The 16611-nt window shown below is 43.2% G+C and overlaps 1 protein-coding gene across 1 annotated transcript; it reads right to left on the bottom strand.

Annotated features, from left to right (window-relative positions):
* Positions 1–5114: 5114 nt before the first annotated feature.
* Positions 5115–7160, bottom strand: LOC148039940 (uncharacterized). The gene has a single exon (XM_087665869.1). It carries the CDS (start codon positions 6856–6858, stop codon positions 5440–5442), a length of 1419 nt encoding a protein of 472 aa, XP_087521995.1. The 5' UTR covers positions 6859–7160; the 3' UTR covers positions 5115–5439.
* Between the last annotated feature and the right edge of the window lie 9451 nt (positions 7161–16611).

The raw sequence follows: 16611 nt of genomic DNA, 5'->3' as shown, positions 1-16611 counted from the left end.
AACCAGTTTGTGCCCGTATGATCATGTATGGACTTCTACATGCACTAGCAGATGTCTGGAAATTTTTGGAGCATGTATGACATCTATAAACTTCTATTTTGGCTGTGAATTAGGTGCTAGTTATTGACAGTCTGCAAATTTCAGATTGCATGTTTTCTTGACTGCAATAAGGTTGCATGAGACAATGTTAAAGCATCTACATGGTCTATGTGTTGCTTGATGTACCTACGGGTTATGCCACATGTTTGTGGATGGAATTGAGATGTTAAGGGGTTGAAATACTCGGGTTTTAGCAATGAATTTGTTGCAGAAAACTATCATAAATAGTCAAAGGCTGCAGTTAGTCAGTTAGACTTGTTGGCTTGCTGGAAGTCAGGCAATGACTAGATATTGTCTAGTACAATATGGCTAATGTAGATAGGACCAACAACATAACCCAACTAGTGGGGGAAAAGCTTGATAGTAACAATTATGCCATATGGAAGTTCTGCATGGAGAACTTCTTGATAGGTAAAGGATACTAGGAGTTGGTGAAGATTGGAGTAAAAGTTGAACCCGAGCTCCTAGAGAGGCCTACAGCTGATCAAAGACGAGCACATAGAGCTTGGACAGAAAGAGCTCGCAGGGTTTTACATTGGCTATCTCTATGTATCTCGGATGCTATGGTGATGCAGATCATGAACTGCAAGTCACCAAAAGATGCATGGAACATTCTGATCTAATATTATGGCACAACTACAAGTGCGAGGAAGATACAGTTAAAGCCAAAAATTTAACAACATGGACAAAAAAGGCAAATCTATATAGGATTATGTCACAAAGATTAAGACCATTGCGGATCAGTTGGCATCCATTGGCACACAAGTTGCGGATGAAGATGTGGTTGCAGTGACATTAAATGGTTTGGGGCCTGAATATAAGCCATTCAATACCTCCATATCTGTGCGGGCTGCAATGCCAGATTTTAATGAGCTACTTGCATTGCTCATTCATGAGGAAGTTGGGTTTTGCTACAGATTCTAGCGGCTCCAAGAACAAGGATGCTATCTTTTATTCAAATCAACGCGGCCGTGGCAGCCGTAGTAGAGGTTATAGTTCTGGCACAGGAGGCCAACAAAATGTCTCATATGGCAATAATAACCAGCAAGGTTCAAATGCACAAGGAGGTGGAAATTTTAGAGGCAGGGGGAGATCTAGCCCTGGAGGCAGAGCATCCTGGTAGGAGCAGTGCCCATCTAACAATCCTAATAAGGATAAGGATTTTCACTATTGTGGAAAGTACGGTCATATTTCCAAGGACTACTGGAAGAAGCAGGGCAACCAAAGAGGCAAACAGCATGGACATTATGCATCGTCCAGTCACGCAGAAGACACATCTGGGGATAGATTGTTTGCCATGACATATGTGAAAGACAGGCATGTTGAGAAGTCTCATGAGGATGCAGTTTGGTATATTGATTCGAGGGCATTGAATCATATGACATCTCATGGTGCTAGTTTGCAGATATGGTGCCTAAGAAGAATGCCTATGTATGCACAGGGGATGACACACAACATAGCGTAGAACATAAAGGCAAAGTACATTTGGTAATCCATGATGGCAGGAAGAAGAACTTACATGATGTACTACATGTCCCATCAATTACTAAAAATTTATTATCTGTGGGTCAGATGACTGAGCAAAATTTGCAGGTCCGCCGATTTAACAAGCAAGGATGCTTCATTGAGGAGTTTGGTAAGCCTGCAAATTGATTGCTCATGGTCATAGGAATGGCAGGATGTTTACTCTTGATGCCACTTTGCCACAGCTAAAATCAGCAATGTTTGCCCATGGCTTTGGCACAGTTAGAGACTTGGAAATATGGCATAAGAGAGAGGTACATGTTAATCTTCAGCGGGCTGCAAATGATACAGAAGAAACAGCTTGTGATAGGTTTACCCAAGTTTCAGTATACAGATATTGGTCATATCTGCGATGCTTTCCAATTTGATAAACAGTCAAGGGTGCCATTTGTTATGTATGTAAGAAATAATACGCGACCATGGTAGTTAGTTCGCTCTAATGTGTGGGGGCCAGTCTATAATGCATCCATGGGAGGCTCCAGGTACTATGTGACATTTATTGATGATGACAGTCGCTATACTTGGGTTTATATCTTGAAAACAAAGAACGAGGTGTTTGTTGTTTTTTAGCAATTTAAAAAGCAGGTTGAAAAAGAATTTGACTATTACATCTCTTGCTTGAGAGATTTGACAGCGGTGGGGAGTATGTGTCAAATGAGTTTGACAGTTTTTTGGTTGAAAATGGCATACATAGGCAACTTACATGCAGCTATTCTCCTCAACAGAATGGGGTAGCTGAACGAAAGAATAGGGTATTGATGAAAGCTGCTCGAGCAATGATGAATAAGAAGAGTATGCCGCTCTATTATTGGGTTGAGGCTGTTATGAAAGCCATGTATATCTTGAACATGACTCCCACTGCAGGTATTCATGAGATGACACCATTTGAGAAACTATATGGCTACAAGCCTAATGTCAGTCACATGAAAGTATTTAGCTGTCTTACTTATATGCACATACCTGATGAGAAAAGGAAAAAGCTGGATCTGAAAGCACATAAGTGTGTCTTTGTTGAATATTCACAGGAGAAGAAGGCATACAAATGCTATGATCCCTCTACTCGGGATACATTAGTGAGCAAAGATGTCATCTTTGATGAGATAGCCTCTTGATATGCATCACTGTGGTTGCAGTGCTATCAGATATGCCCTCTACACATGTATTTACAGTTAATTCGCAGCAGAGTACTACTTTGGCAAGTCCTAGCAATCAGATGGTACCTCCATGAACAGGGAGATTACGGAGCTCTAGCTCACCGTCCACTAACATCAATATGTTAGTGAGAGGGAGATATGATGCAGTGCTATCAGATATGCCTTCTACACATGTATTTACAATTAATTCACAGCAGAGTACTGCTTTGACATGTCCTAGCAGTCCGACGGTATCTCCATGGACAACAAGGAGATTATGGAGCTCTGGCTCACCGTCCACTGACATTAGTATGTCAGTGAGAGGGAGATATGATGTGATGGACATCAAAGGGAAAGAAAGAGCTTCTGATGATGCATCTGGTGTGATGTCACATAACCACTTGTAGATCTGTGATCATATGAGCATCCTGCCCAATTTGCATCTGTGTATCCAACCAGTGTTAAGGGCTTATATTTCACATAGAACAACCCATAATCTACAGTGGACTTAACATATCTCATAATCCGCCTAACAGCATCCAAATGTGGCTTTCTTGGCTTCTGCATGAACTGACTTATGAGCCAAACTGCATAACACAAGCCCTCGGCCTAGTGATAGTCAAGTAGATCAGGCTGCCTGTACATAGTCACATCATCAATTTCACCTCCAGTGCTAATGTCCAACTTGACATTCTGATCAAGAGGTGTATCCAGTGGTTTATATCCAACCATGCCATATTTCTTCAGGATTTCCATGGCATAGTGTTTCTACATCAGCCATAAACCATTTTCAGCTTTGATCACCTCAATACCCAAGAAATACTTCAGTTTACCTAAGTCTTTCATGTCAAATTCAGATTTTAGCATCTACATTGAGGAAAGTATTCTTCACGTCGATCTGCTGCAATTTTCGGCCTTTAGCAGTAGCCAATGCAATCATTGTTCTTATGGTTGCCATCTTGGCAACAAGACTGAATGTTTCCTCATAGTCTAACCCATAATGTTGGCCATAATCCTTTGCGACCAACTTAGCTTTGTACCTCTCTACATTGCCATCCGACTTGTATTTAATCTCATAGACCCATTTGCAACAAACAATGATCTTCTTTCCTTCTTGCAATGGTACAAGATCCCAAGTACTATTTTCAACCAAAGCATCTATCTCCTCATCCATAGATGTGCACCAATTTTTATCCATCATTGCTTCAGCAAATATAGTAGGCTCTTTGACCTCTGTCACCTTTGTCATATAAGCAAAATACTTCGCAGAAAAACCACTGTAAGTCAGCCTATCCACACTTTTGGCTTTGGAAGCAAAATGATCAATTGGAGCAACAAGAAGCAACCTACGGTTGCATTGTCTAGTACTGAGGCTAAGTACAAGGGTGTTGCATTGGCAGCATGTGAGATTGCATGGCTGCTCAAGCTTATGGTTGATTTGGACATATAGATGGATACTCCAATGCCCTTGTTATGCGACAATCTTAGTAGTGTACTCCTGGCAACGAATCCAATATATCATGCCATGACTAAACACATTGAGGTACACTACCACTTTATCAGAGAGATGATTCTTGCAGGGAGAGTCGATCTCATGCATATGAAGATTAATGAACAGGTTGCAAAAATCTTTACCAAGTCTTTGGATAAAGTTAAGTTCAGTGTTTTTAGACAATTGCTTGGTGTACAGATGTTATCTTGAGCTTGAGGGGAAGTGTTAAGACTTCAAGTTCAACTCTACTATCTTTAGGTTATGTATACTCGACATTTAACTTGTCCAACTGTACCACATGCGGACATTAAATAAGTTGGTGACTTTAGACTTAGTCTGTACTTGGTGTGACTGGTCTTACATACCTTAATGTGTTGTATTCACTTCAGTTAGATGAGTTAATGATATAATGAAGAAGAGAGAAGAGAGCACACTACTCCTCTCTGTTGGTTCAAATCTCTATCTCTCTCTTTCAACAATCATCTCCTTTTTGGTATACCATTCTTATAAGCAGAGGCCTTATCCATCGAGTCTTGATGTCACTTCTTTTTCTTCATACTTTACATATATGCTACTTCCACATGTTGGAAGGATGAGATCTTTGTTTACATGGCATTCATATACTCAAAGTCCCTCTGTATGTTGTAGGACCATAGTTAATTCTTAATTCTTGTTTTTAACTATTTTTCTATTGCAAGGAGAGCTCATATCCTATAAACTATCACTATGGCTTATGTAGAGGTAAGCCACAAACTACCTTGGCGTGACAGACTTTAGTGTTGGGTGCCTAAAACCTGGTGCGAAGCGGCTGATGATTTTAATTTGAAAACGCATAGGAATAGGTTGCTCTCATGAGGAAAGAAGTGTTTTTGGTTTTCTAAGGGCTTATTAAGAGAAAATAAGTAGAATTGGAGACTCTTTTTACAATGAGACTGCTTTATGTGGGCTAAGCTCAAAAGAATAAACATGAGAACTGCATCGCACAATTAAGGAAAGAGAGAGGAATCGCAAAACTCAAATGTTTCACAGCCAATACAAACTCGAAGTACTCATGCTGCTGTTCGAGGGGCTCAAAAAGCTATTGATGCACCTGCCAAATGTGGAATGAGAGGGCACGCCACAATTAAACCATTGATTTGGATTAGTGAGCCGCTCTATTGCCGAATTTAGTGCATCTAGACGTCTGTAGCTCTAATCGCTGGATAGATCACCTTCTTGGATTTCCTTCTCTGATGGGCTGAGGTGTATCTTGGCAGCACCCTTTCTGAGTGCCCAGCTGGCACGCTTCGTCCACGTGGCACGGTTGCCACTTGGCTTGTTGCCCCATCCATCCTCTCTGCTGATGCCTTCATCTGACAAGCTCTGCTTCTTGTGCTTGTTTTTAGGCTTCACCTTCTGCACATGGCTGACCTCACTCCACACCACCAACACATCATCTACGGGCTTGCTTAGCTTCTGCAGTGGAGCCACCTTCCATGTGAATAATGACTCATCCAATCCCAGCTTCAATGGTTGACAATCGGAGAACTCATCAAAGCCCTCTGGCTGCCTTGGACAGCCATAGATCCCTCCCACTTCAAGCTTTTTACTCTCCAGTACTCTTGCCTCATTCTTCTTCTCATTGAACTTGCCACAACCACCTGCATTGTGCACCCAATCCTCAGCCTTAATACTGGCTTTGTCATGCTCATCATCTCCTTCCTGATCAAAGGCCTTTGGATGAGCATCCTGCACCTTAAGCTCTGTATCTTGCATCTCCATTGTCTTCACTATAGGCTCGGACGATTCTCCCTCTCTATGAACCTTGCCTCTTGAAACTGACTTCAACCTTCTATAGATGGCCTCCATAGATTCTTCCTCTTCCTCAAATGACAATGTCAGTGGGTCAGTTCCCTCCCACTCTTCTCTTGAATCACAGAGGTGCTTATTCCCTAGGCTGCAATCATCCAATGCAAATGCCTTGTCTGGCTTCTCTCTGCAAAGATCATCTCTGTTCACAGAGAAGCTTCTCCTGCAAATCTCTTGGATCTCCCTAAAAGGAGAAAATTTCACAGCTGGTGGCTGGTAGTTATCCAAGAAGCTCAAGTCCCTGAGAAGGGCTGGCATACTCAGACTAGCATCATAGTCAAGAAGCATGGACCCGAGGTTGAGGACACCATGTGGACGGCCGGATGGACGTCGGATCTGCAGGGCGAGGGATTGAGCTCCTTGGAAGCCCCTTCCTCTTCTGGTGAGGTTACAGAGGAGGACTCTGACAGTGCCTAGGAGGCAGTCCTTGAACCTTCCTTGGCAGTAAATTTCCACTGTGATGGCTGCACTTTCCTGATTGAGGAGGTCTTCCTCTACTGGGAAGGTGAGCCTAGCATTCCATGTTGGGTGGAGATCATGAGAATTCACCACTTGGGTCCTCATCTTCAGGCTTGGCTTGATCCATGCCACTGCATAGACCTGCATCATCTGCCCTGCATTGATGGCCTTCTCCTTCTTCACATCTTGTGCTGATATGATGTTGATCTCTAGCTGACTGGGCTTCTTGTCCTGCAGCTCAGCTGCTGACTCGGCTTGCCATGTGGCTGCTGAGCTGGACTGGCATCTGGCTATCCACCCCATAATTCCTGATCAATTGAAATGCAGCCAAGACAAGTTGCTGAACATATATATATGCTCAAATAAAAGTGGAAAAATTAAGCAAAACTGCACTTTTTTTATTTAAAAAACAGAAAAGGACAGCAATTCGCTTTGTAAAATTAATTAGATGGAAATATGAGAAGGTAAAATTTGGCCGAGACGTGCTTGCCAGCAGTAAGAAAAAGAGAGAATCGTATAGCCATCAAGAGAGAAAAAAGAAGAAGAAGGAAGAATAGAAAATTGAAACTAGTACAGACCCATGAAGCAAAAGCAATGGAAATGAAGACTACAGTCCTCCCCCGTCCCCACCCCCCGCCCCCCCTTCCCAAAAAAAAAAAACAGCTCAAAGGTTAAGATGAAATAAGATGGACAATTCGCACAGGCAATAATTTTGGTGTGAGAATAGGAATAGAAAGGCAATGTCAAGAAAGCACATTGATCTACAAGAAATCCCTTCGAAGAATCTTAGCAGAGATGGATTAATCAATCAAAGCGCAAGCTTGCAGCTGCACGGGGGAGAGACACACACACACAGAGAAGGGGGGGGTGGGACACAGAGAGAGAGAGAGAGAGAGAGAGAGAGAGAGAGAGAGAGAGAGAGAGAGAATGTGTGTGTGTGATGAAATTGAAGGAAGGAAGCAGGAACTAGACTCGGCTGGATTGATGGTTACTGTAGCTGATAGCCATATTGTGAGACAGATTGTGAGACAGGAATAGAGTTATGGCATAGCTAAAGAAACAGACTGAGAAGAGAAGAGCTATTAATGACTTGGGGCTGCTCATCCGTCTGTGTATGTGTGCATGCACAGAGAGAGTGTGTGTGTGTGTGTGCGCGCGCGCGTGTGTGATCGAGTGAGTGAGAGGGGGATGGTGGAGGGCAAGAGAGGAGCAAGCCCTCGAGCATGGAGACCAGCCTCCCCTCTCAAACTACGGTTCAAGAATGATTGCGTATTTATAATTATTATTTTAGAAATTAATTACTCGAAGGTGATTATTATTTATTATTATGTAGCTGGGTGGTTGTTGTTATAACGGAGTTATCCAGCCTGTGCGCTCTCGAGTCTCCACACCAAGAAGTGCCCTCCTAAAAGCATCCCAATTAAAAACATTGTTAGGGTCTCATCATGTATACCTTAGGGATAGTGTAGGCATGCGCCAAAAAGCAGTTTTACTATCCCCAAGGCTATCGGCATCCCACCTCGTAGGAATATCAAATAAGTAGATAACATGGCTCCAATCTTTTTCAACTTGCCATTTGGTTGTAAATGCAAGAGCACTTTGCTCCACATATGGAGTCTCACCCAAATAAGTCTTTATTCTCATCCTCCTTTTGGAGCACCACACTAAATCTTCCTCCTATCCTTCCACAGTTTGGGACAATACTTGTGCCCATCATGCAACAGAACACCCCCCCCCCCCCCCCCCAGTGTTTCATCATACCTTAGGGATGGGCAACTCTTTACAGAGGACATATGGCACCCTTGTAGGCAATCCCCTATTCAACAGGATATCTATGCAATATCTACACCATGGAGCCCATGGCCAATGGGGAAGATGGGAACATGTCAACCATCTGGAGATGGAGAAGGATGGAGATATCAACCTAGACCCAACAAGCTAGGAAGCTATGGTGAGCAATTGGCAAGAGGTGGTGGAGAAGCTCCCTTCTATCAAGAGAGAGCCTCAAAGAAGGTGAGGGGGCTTACAACCTAGCAATTGTTCAATCAGCCCCTCTTGAAGAAGGCCAACATCTAGATGTGCAAGGACAACAAAAGCAAATCTAACCTAGTCCCAACCCAAGCCCAAGAAGATGGCAAATTAGAAGATGCTCGAATAATCATTGTTCGTTATCAGGTGTCAAACATTGTGTTTGTCCACATTCAGGTGACCTCCACCCATCAACTCTCGAATAATACTAGCCATTACCATAATTTTTGACATTTTTTGTCTTAAAATTCACCCAGGTGTGAAAATATACTATAGAAAATCTCAAAGACAAGCTCTCACTTCCACGTATCCATGGATAGCACTATTTCATTACAATGAACAAAATAGAAATGTTATAATCAATATACCTTAAAACACTACTCTAAAGTAATAAAGCTTTCTCATTCATTGACAAAATGCTATTTGATGATAGCATTGCATTGTTATAGATGTAATAGTTATGCCTTATTAAATAGCATTGTATTTACAAGTTTTCATTATTCAAAATTTTCAAGATTGAATCTATCAAATGAGCTATTATCTAATGCATTGTTAGAAATGAACACCCCTCCTTGTACTTTTGTGATCTATTTCTTAAATTGTCGATAATATGTCAGAGCTCGCATTTTCTTGTTGTAATGTCGTGTTATACACCAATAGCTCCTCAATGGTATGATTTCGTGGTAATGGGGTTCCTTGCATTGTCATCCCCAAAATTCATTCATGCTCTTTGGGTAAGGACCATGACAAGTCTCTTTCTGGGTAGTTGTGGAGCCTAGTCTCTTTCCAATTACACATTATTAGCAATTTGTCCTTGGCTTACTCCTATATTTGATGGCTTGTCATTCCAATCTACTCTAATGTAATGCACATAGCATTGTTGGACAAAGTAGATGGCTATTTGATTATTGTCTGAAAAACTTGACTCTAGCCCATCTTGTGTGCTAGAGAATTGAAATGTTTGAAGGAACGGTTTCTCTTGCTCTGTCTGATGTGCAAAATAAAGTGTCACACACAAACCAATTTGGGCAAAGCTTTCTAACATCCCTAAGGGAGAGTGGTCTTCCCTTTAAGTCATTTTCCTCTTGAGAAGGTGCTATGTTTGATAGATCTTGGTTTCCAAATCTCGCTTGCTCTTCTTAAAGAATTCAATGTGCTTCATTATGATCTAGGTTAATAGTTTGCACATTAGGTGCCACTACACATTCTTCTAATCTAAAGAAAAAAACAAGAATTCTTATATGAGTATATTGTGATAAGATTATAAATTTAATTAAATAATACTAAATTTTCTTAAATTGATTTTATTCGAAAGATACAAGCATCCTATTATCAAATGCAACTGCTTTTGTCCTCCTGCTTTTTCAGTTTCATGCAATGTGACCTAGTGAGAATATGTTGTTGAAGGAATAAAATCCGTGCCCAATCATACATGACTTGAGAAGAAAATGCAAAATTGAATCCATGCTATGCAATCAAACAAGCAATGCTCCACACAAAGAGACAGATGCACTAAAAAATAGAGTGCCCAACCTATCTACATGTGCACGTGCGTCATGCAGGATGCAAACACAGTTCCTTAATTAGGTTGAATCCTTAACCTCACCTCTCAACACTCAGCAAAGAAGACATTGTACTCCACTCCTCCCACCTATAATCTCACAGTTACTCTCAACAAAAATATGGTCCTCATGATTTCGACCAAGAAAGCTACCCTTCTCACAACTGGCAGCATCCTTCACAACCCTCAAACTCACCCAACCACCTTTCCCACTCAACCAGAGGTTCCTAACATAGTGATGAAAATCCCAACTCTCGTCTGCAAGAAATAGTGTGTGCTCAATGAAAGGTGCTCTCTACAGTGTGCGTGCAACTAAGATTTATTGCATATAGCTGCAGCAGGTCTCATGCTGTGCTAGTGCTCAATGATGTTGCAAAACGTGCATAACCTAACCCATGGCATGGATGTATTTGATAAAATCAGGAGATGACCCCGACTATGGTGTATCCAACAAGTGCAACATGAAGTGCTTATGAACCCAAATTCTTATAATATGCAAGAGATATTAGCAAGAAAATATACCTTTTCCAAAATGTTTGGCAGCTACTAGTAAACTCCAGCTCCAACCTGTCCAAAAAAATACCAAACTCGACCAAGGCTATCAAGTTTCCACACTCATAAAATCAAAAAAAACAACAAAAACAAATCCTAAGCTAGACAAGCATAGAAAATCCAACTACTGAACAACAAAACAAACAATCACATAGACAACTAAGCTAACAAAACTCCATCCTATCTATAGTTTTACTAAGGGTTTTCAATTTTTGTGAAAATGCTTGACAATAGAGATGGAAACAAATAGAAACTCCATCATTAAACACAATGCCTCAAATGGAAGATTATTGATGCTAAGTGTTGAATGGGGAAGGTAAACTTGACATAGCAAATTTCTATGGCTATAATGACTAAAAGGATAGGTCAAAAATCTAGCAAGAACTTAGCAAAATTGACAACTTGGTAGGCTTGATTAGAGGAGACTTCAATATGATGCAAAAAGAAGAGGACACTTTCACTATGGCTACAATACTACATGGGGAGGAACTCGAAGCATGGGACCAAGTTGAGCAAGCTCACGACATCACAGATGTTAAAGACTATCTACAAAAAAATGCCGATATGTATACTTTTCATTCTCTAAGCCACATTGGGTACTGGGCTCAACTAGACAAATGTTGTTTCTCCTTAAGGGGAAAATTGATTCCCTTCATTCACCTCTCTACAAGTAGATTATGGTAACCTCATATTTGATCATTCCCTCTTAACTCTAACTTTGAAATCTTTTGAGCCATGCTGAATAGAAGGATGCATAAAAGGCTAGTACTAAATGATAAACATTTCAAATAGAAAGCATTCAACTACATGATAGAGGGAGCCGTCAATCGATTCAAGTGGAAACTAGAAGTAGGAGATGACAATGCCTAGGAAGATTACACAATTGAGCCCTTACTTGTATGTTGAATAAATGGAAAATGTGAATTTCATTTGGGCTTAATGTTTTGGTGAGATAATTGCAAGAAACATTAGAGGAAATGTATTGAATGAGTGTGGAGTTACAACACATTACTATGCTTTTAAGTGTTACAATTTTTTTGTGAAAGGAAAATGAGCTAATGGTTGACAAGGGAGAGAGAAGTGGACACCTTCACCTTAGACAACAAAGTGAGTGATGTAGACAATTTTTTTGGCATTGCAGGTTGAAACTACAAGTTGGAGAGGGGAAGGATCGTTGCACAAGAATAGGGAGGAGAGATCCCTTTAAAGGTCATTTAATTACTTTTTATTAACTTTTTTTTAAAGAGAAATTAAAAAACCCTAGGCCCCTTTCGATTGTCTACTTGTCGCCCTCCACCATTGCCTATGCTCTCTATCTTGTCTCACTCCCTGGACCTTCCCATTCTGCTCGTTTTCCACCCCCAATACCCATCTTCCCGTGCCTTTGTTTACCTCCCACTTCTTCTTATTTCATCTCCTCCTGCCCCTCTCTCCTTTGCAAGTGCCTTGGTTTACTCCATTGCCCTTTTCTCTTGCACCCTCTCCTCCAACAATGCCTTTGTCTATGCCACCACGCCTTCCTCCTACACCCTCTCCTTCACCAGCACCTTTGTCAACTCCACCACCCCTTCCTCTTGCATCCTCTCCTCCACCTACACCTTTGTTTCCTCACTGCCACCTCTACCTTCATCATCGCCTCCACCTATGCCACATGTTGGGGTTTAAAGGCTACCTATGCCTAGCACCTACATTTACTTTATACACAATGCTCACACACTTGTACATTGTAGGTGGCAACCACTCATCACTATGCTAGAGATCTTGTATGCACAATTGGCTTATGTAGTGGGAGCTCACGCTCAACCGCCAAGACCAACGGACCGCTTATTGCTTCAAGCGTTTCAAGCGAGCTCTAATGGCTATCTCTCACCTAGCTGACGCGCCGTTGATCCTATGAGTATAGTGAGCTTACCTTGATGCCGATACGAGTTGCCTCCTCTCTCGCACACCCCGGTAGCTCCACGATCCTAGATGTGAGCTCAAGCATCCTCAAGCCTCCTCCATCTCCAAGCTCCATTCTCCATAGCCGCGTACGCAAGAAAAGAGAAGAGAAGAGAAGAAGAGGAGAGGAGATGGTGAAGAGCTTCACCCTCTTGATCCCTCACTCTCACACACTCACTCCCTCACACTCTCACACTCCCTCTCTCAAGAGCACACACAAGCAAGAAGATGAGGAGAAGAGAAGAAGAAGAGAGCTCTTGTTAGCCACACACCAAAGAATGAGCTTCCATTCATTTTTTGAACTTTATATACAAGCCCTAAAATCCCATGGGCACCCATCCCTTTTTTACATGACCGGCCATTGTGGCAAGGTCCTTTTTCCATTTCCCTCTTCTAGCCTTATGCCTCTAGCCTACACCCGTCTAATATTTTACAATTGGCACAGGAGGGAACCTGGCGCTCTTTTACACGAGTTTTCCAAGTTTTTTGAGGCGCCTTTCATTTAAAATTGCGCTTTTTGTCCCGACTTAGTTTTGGAGGTCGCCTGCGTGTCTTTGCTCTTTTTCCATGTTTTTTTCTGATTTTTCCTTCCTTTTTCCACCATCTCGACTTGGGGTTAACATTACCCCCCTCCTAGATAGGTGTCAGTCCCATGGCACTTCTGTGTTGTTGTAGGTTGGCAGGCAATTGGCCAAGTGGTGTAAAGGTGAGAGCCACTTGGAGACTCAGGTGCTTGTGGAAGTTGTGAAATGATTTTTTTCGGAGAAGCCAAATGGATATTGCGTGGTTGACGGGGGCCTCCAAAGTTGGTAGTTTGTTGCTTTTTGTGATGCCTGAAAGGAGAAGGTGCGGTGATGTTCCTAAGGGGAGTGCCTATCTCATTGTGTTAGTGCATTGTGTTCGTGCTAGTAGAATGGGGAGGTGGGTCTAACCGCAGGCAAGCTTGGGTGATGTCCCACACTTGAGGACCCCATTTGTGCCAAGGGAGGTGCGATGCAAGTGGCTTAGGGTGACAGCTCTAACCGTAGGCGAGTGTTACCTCCCTAGGTATGTCCTGCCCTTGATGTGCCCTAAGCGTGAAGTGGGGGAGCAAAGGGGCTAGGGGGTTAGGAGTGGAGCCGGTCGACCGAAGCCACCGGGCACGCCTAGCTTGAGAACCCCTAGGTGCAGTGATCATGCTTTATGTGGTGGTAAGTGCTTCTGCAAGAGGGCTATGTTATCCAGTCAGTGGAGAGTGTTTTTCGTGCTTTTCCTTTCATGTTGTTCTTTTCTTCACTTTTACTTCTTCTTTTTTTAAAGTTACAGTAGTGGAATGATAGTCAAGGCCTAATTCTCTTCATCTGAATGAGGAGGGGAAGGGGGTCGGATGGATTTGCTCAAAAATTGGTAGCTTTGCATTTATCCTTTCAGATTCATGCGGACATGGAGAGAGGTGGTGGCGAGGAAAGGGTGATTGCATCTAGTAAACTGGCTATCATTCATGTCTTCTAGGAGGGCTAGGCAAAAAGAGGGAAGGAGACTAGCCCTCATCATTAGACGCGCCATGGCACAGCTGTCAATGGCGTTAGGGTCGAAGAAGAGGGGAGGCAAGCCGCGCTCTTGTGGAGTCGGGTCCTGCTTAAGTAATAGCTTAAGTAATCTAAGGTAGTTACATGTAGTTACAAAAGCTGGATCAGGGCATGAAGAGAAATCTGCGAGGAAACACATCATAGAGTCATCTAGGCTTTCTGAGTTAAAGAGGAGGGTATGTTCGAAGGATACTACATTGAAGTTATAGATAATGGGAAAGTCGTAATGCCCGTGGAGGGTGGCATCAAAATCCACACCTACCCTTCGAGGGTATGCCATGTATGTGGGGTTGTTCCTCTCGAATGGCAGCGTGTTACAAAATGCCATCCAAGCGAGCATACTAATGTTGCATACTCACCTCCTCCACAGGGTTTGGCTTTTATAGCCCTGTACTGTATGTGGAACTTCGAAAACTTTGTTTTGCCAGTAGTCGGCCTCTTCAGTTCCCTAAGAGGTGGGGGTCTTCTCCCTCTCTTCTAGCCACTTTTGCCCTAGTCGGCCACCAATTGCGATCACCTCCTCCATCACCTTAAGTGGCAAGACCCTCCGCAGGCTGTTGGACAGGAGAAAGCTAAAGGTGAATGAATCCTTTTCTTTTTCTTGTCTCTCCCAAACCACTAGCTATCCATGGAATCCAGCTGGGATGTCATCAGGGCAAGGTGGGAGGGGTGCGGACGGCTGCACGGCTGGCTTGGCCCTTAACTGCTTCCTGGCTTCTTCAACTAACTTCCTACGTCTCTCTTTAAGTGTGGCTTGTCTTTCCGCAGATGGGTCCTCCTGTTGTTGCTCTTGAGACTGCGGCGAGGGGGATTGTGGGATCACATTCTCTCTGAATCTGCCCATGTCGAATTCGAGTTTTGCTTCCTCCCCCTGCCGGTCTCCTTGTTGTGCTCCCTTTTCAAATCCTATGGCATCTATTTCCTGGGGGGTTAGGCCGGCCAACAGTAGGCATTTCCTTTGCTCTTCCAGGCTCAATCTAACCTCTGCAGGTTGGGGTGGCATCTGCAGTCCTGCATGCATGGCTCTGTGTGCAATGTTAAGCTTCTTTTGTGTCACCTCCAATGATTCTCCCTCCTCTGGGCAGGTGGTGTCCATGATTGTGTTGAGGAAGGCCTTTTGTTAGACACCGAAGGCCACCTGGGCGGCTTCTACCTTGTTCTCTGCGATGATCTTCTCTTTTTCCACCAGAGCAAGGCGCCATGCCAGTATCTTCACCCTTCTTTCATTCTGTGTGGCCCACTCCTCTGCTCTCGTGTTCATCTCTTCTAGGCTCTCTCCTTGCCTTAGAGCCAGGGTCGTGAGCCTTTGTTCTTGGTCTTCCCGTTCTCTGACCAATTTCTCCTGTTCTTCTTTTTTGGAGTTCAGCTAATTGGTCAGAAACTCGATCTCGTTTTGCTGCTCCATGTTCTGTTTTCTTTCCTCGTCCGTGGCATTGAGCTCAGCCATAAGCACTTTGACTTTGGCGGTTTTTGCAATGAGCTCCTCATACTGCATAATTAGGAACTTGTATTCTTTCTACATTTTCACAAGTTCCTATGTTTCATTGTCTAGTAGCTACCTCCAATGCTCTTCCCTACCGTCCTTAGCCTTCACTTCTTGCTTGAGATCCGAGATCTCCCTTTGCTACATGGCTATCATTCTAGTTTTGTCGAGTTGGAAGGCAGCTACTGACTCCTTTTCAGCTGCCAACTCAACCACAGCTATCTTTCGTTCCTCCTTAGCTTTCTCCAATTGGTAGAGTAGCTCGGCAACGTACTCGTCGTAGTTAGCTGATGGCATCATCGTTGTGTGGATTGGTGATGTCGAGGCTTCCACCTTCTACCGTTTAGGGTCTTGCCTTGATTCTACATCAGTGGTTGGCCTCTTTTGCCCTGTGGCCGTAGTTTCAGTGCTTTGTCCCTAGGCCATTTCTTTGTTGATGAAGTATTGCATCCATGCCACGAAATTCGAAACATCGGCACTGGTCGGGATGCTGGGGGTGATGGTGGTTGGTTTGATGGGAGGCACCATGAGGGGAGGAATCGGGTGAATCAAGGCTTTGCCCTTGCCCTCAATGACAGCGGGCGGCACGATTTCCGACGCCTGTGTGCTAGAACCAAGCCCTTCTTCTCTTTGTGGGCTCAGATTCCCCAATTCATCTGCCCTACTTTGTTGTTCGATAGACCGACGTGTAGCCTCAGCCAAGTCTTCTTCCTCCTTTCTTCTTAGTTCCTCTTCTTTCTCAGCGCCTTTTCTTTGCCTTTCCACTTCTGTTTTTCGGCGTTCTTCCTCCTTTTTGTCTTTTTCTTCCTTTTCCTTCTTTTTTCTCTCCTCAGCCTCCTGTTTTGACGCCTTCTTTGCCTTCTATAATTCCTTCTTTTCCTTTTTTTCTTCATGTTTCTTCTTCTTCTCCCTCTCCTTGGCCT

This window comes from Lygodium microphyllum, chromosome 2 (assembly GCF_053477565.2).
Source record: "Lygodium microphyllum isolate KBCC chromosome 2, Lygodium_microphyllum_v1.1.10, whole genome shotgun sequence".
Classification (NCBI taxonomy): Eukaryota; Viridiplantae; Streptophyta; class Polypodiopsida; order Schizaeales; family Lygodiaceae; genus Lygodium; species Lygodium microphyllum.
Note: the sequence above shows the minus strand (reverse complement) of the source record. Positions and strands in the feature narration are given on the sequence as shown.

Bases quoted from the DNA above. Each gene is read 5' to 3' on its own strand.
- LOC148039940 (XM_087665869.1), bottom strand. From the start codon at position 6,858: ATGGGGTGGATAGCCAGATGCCAGTCCAGCTCAGCAGCCACATGGCAA.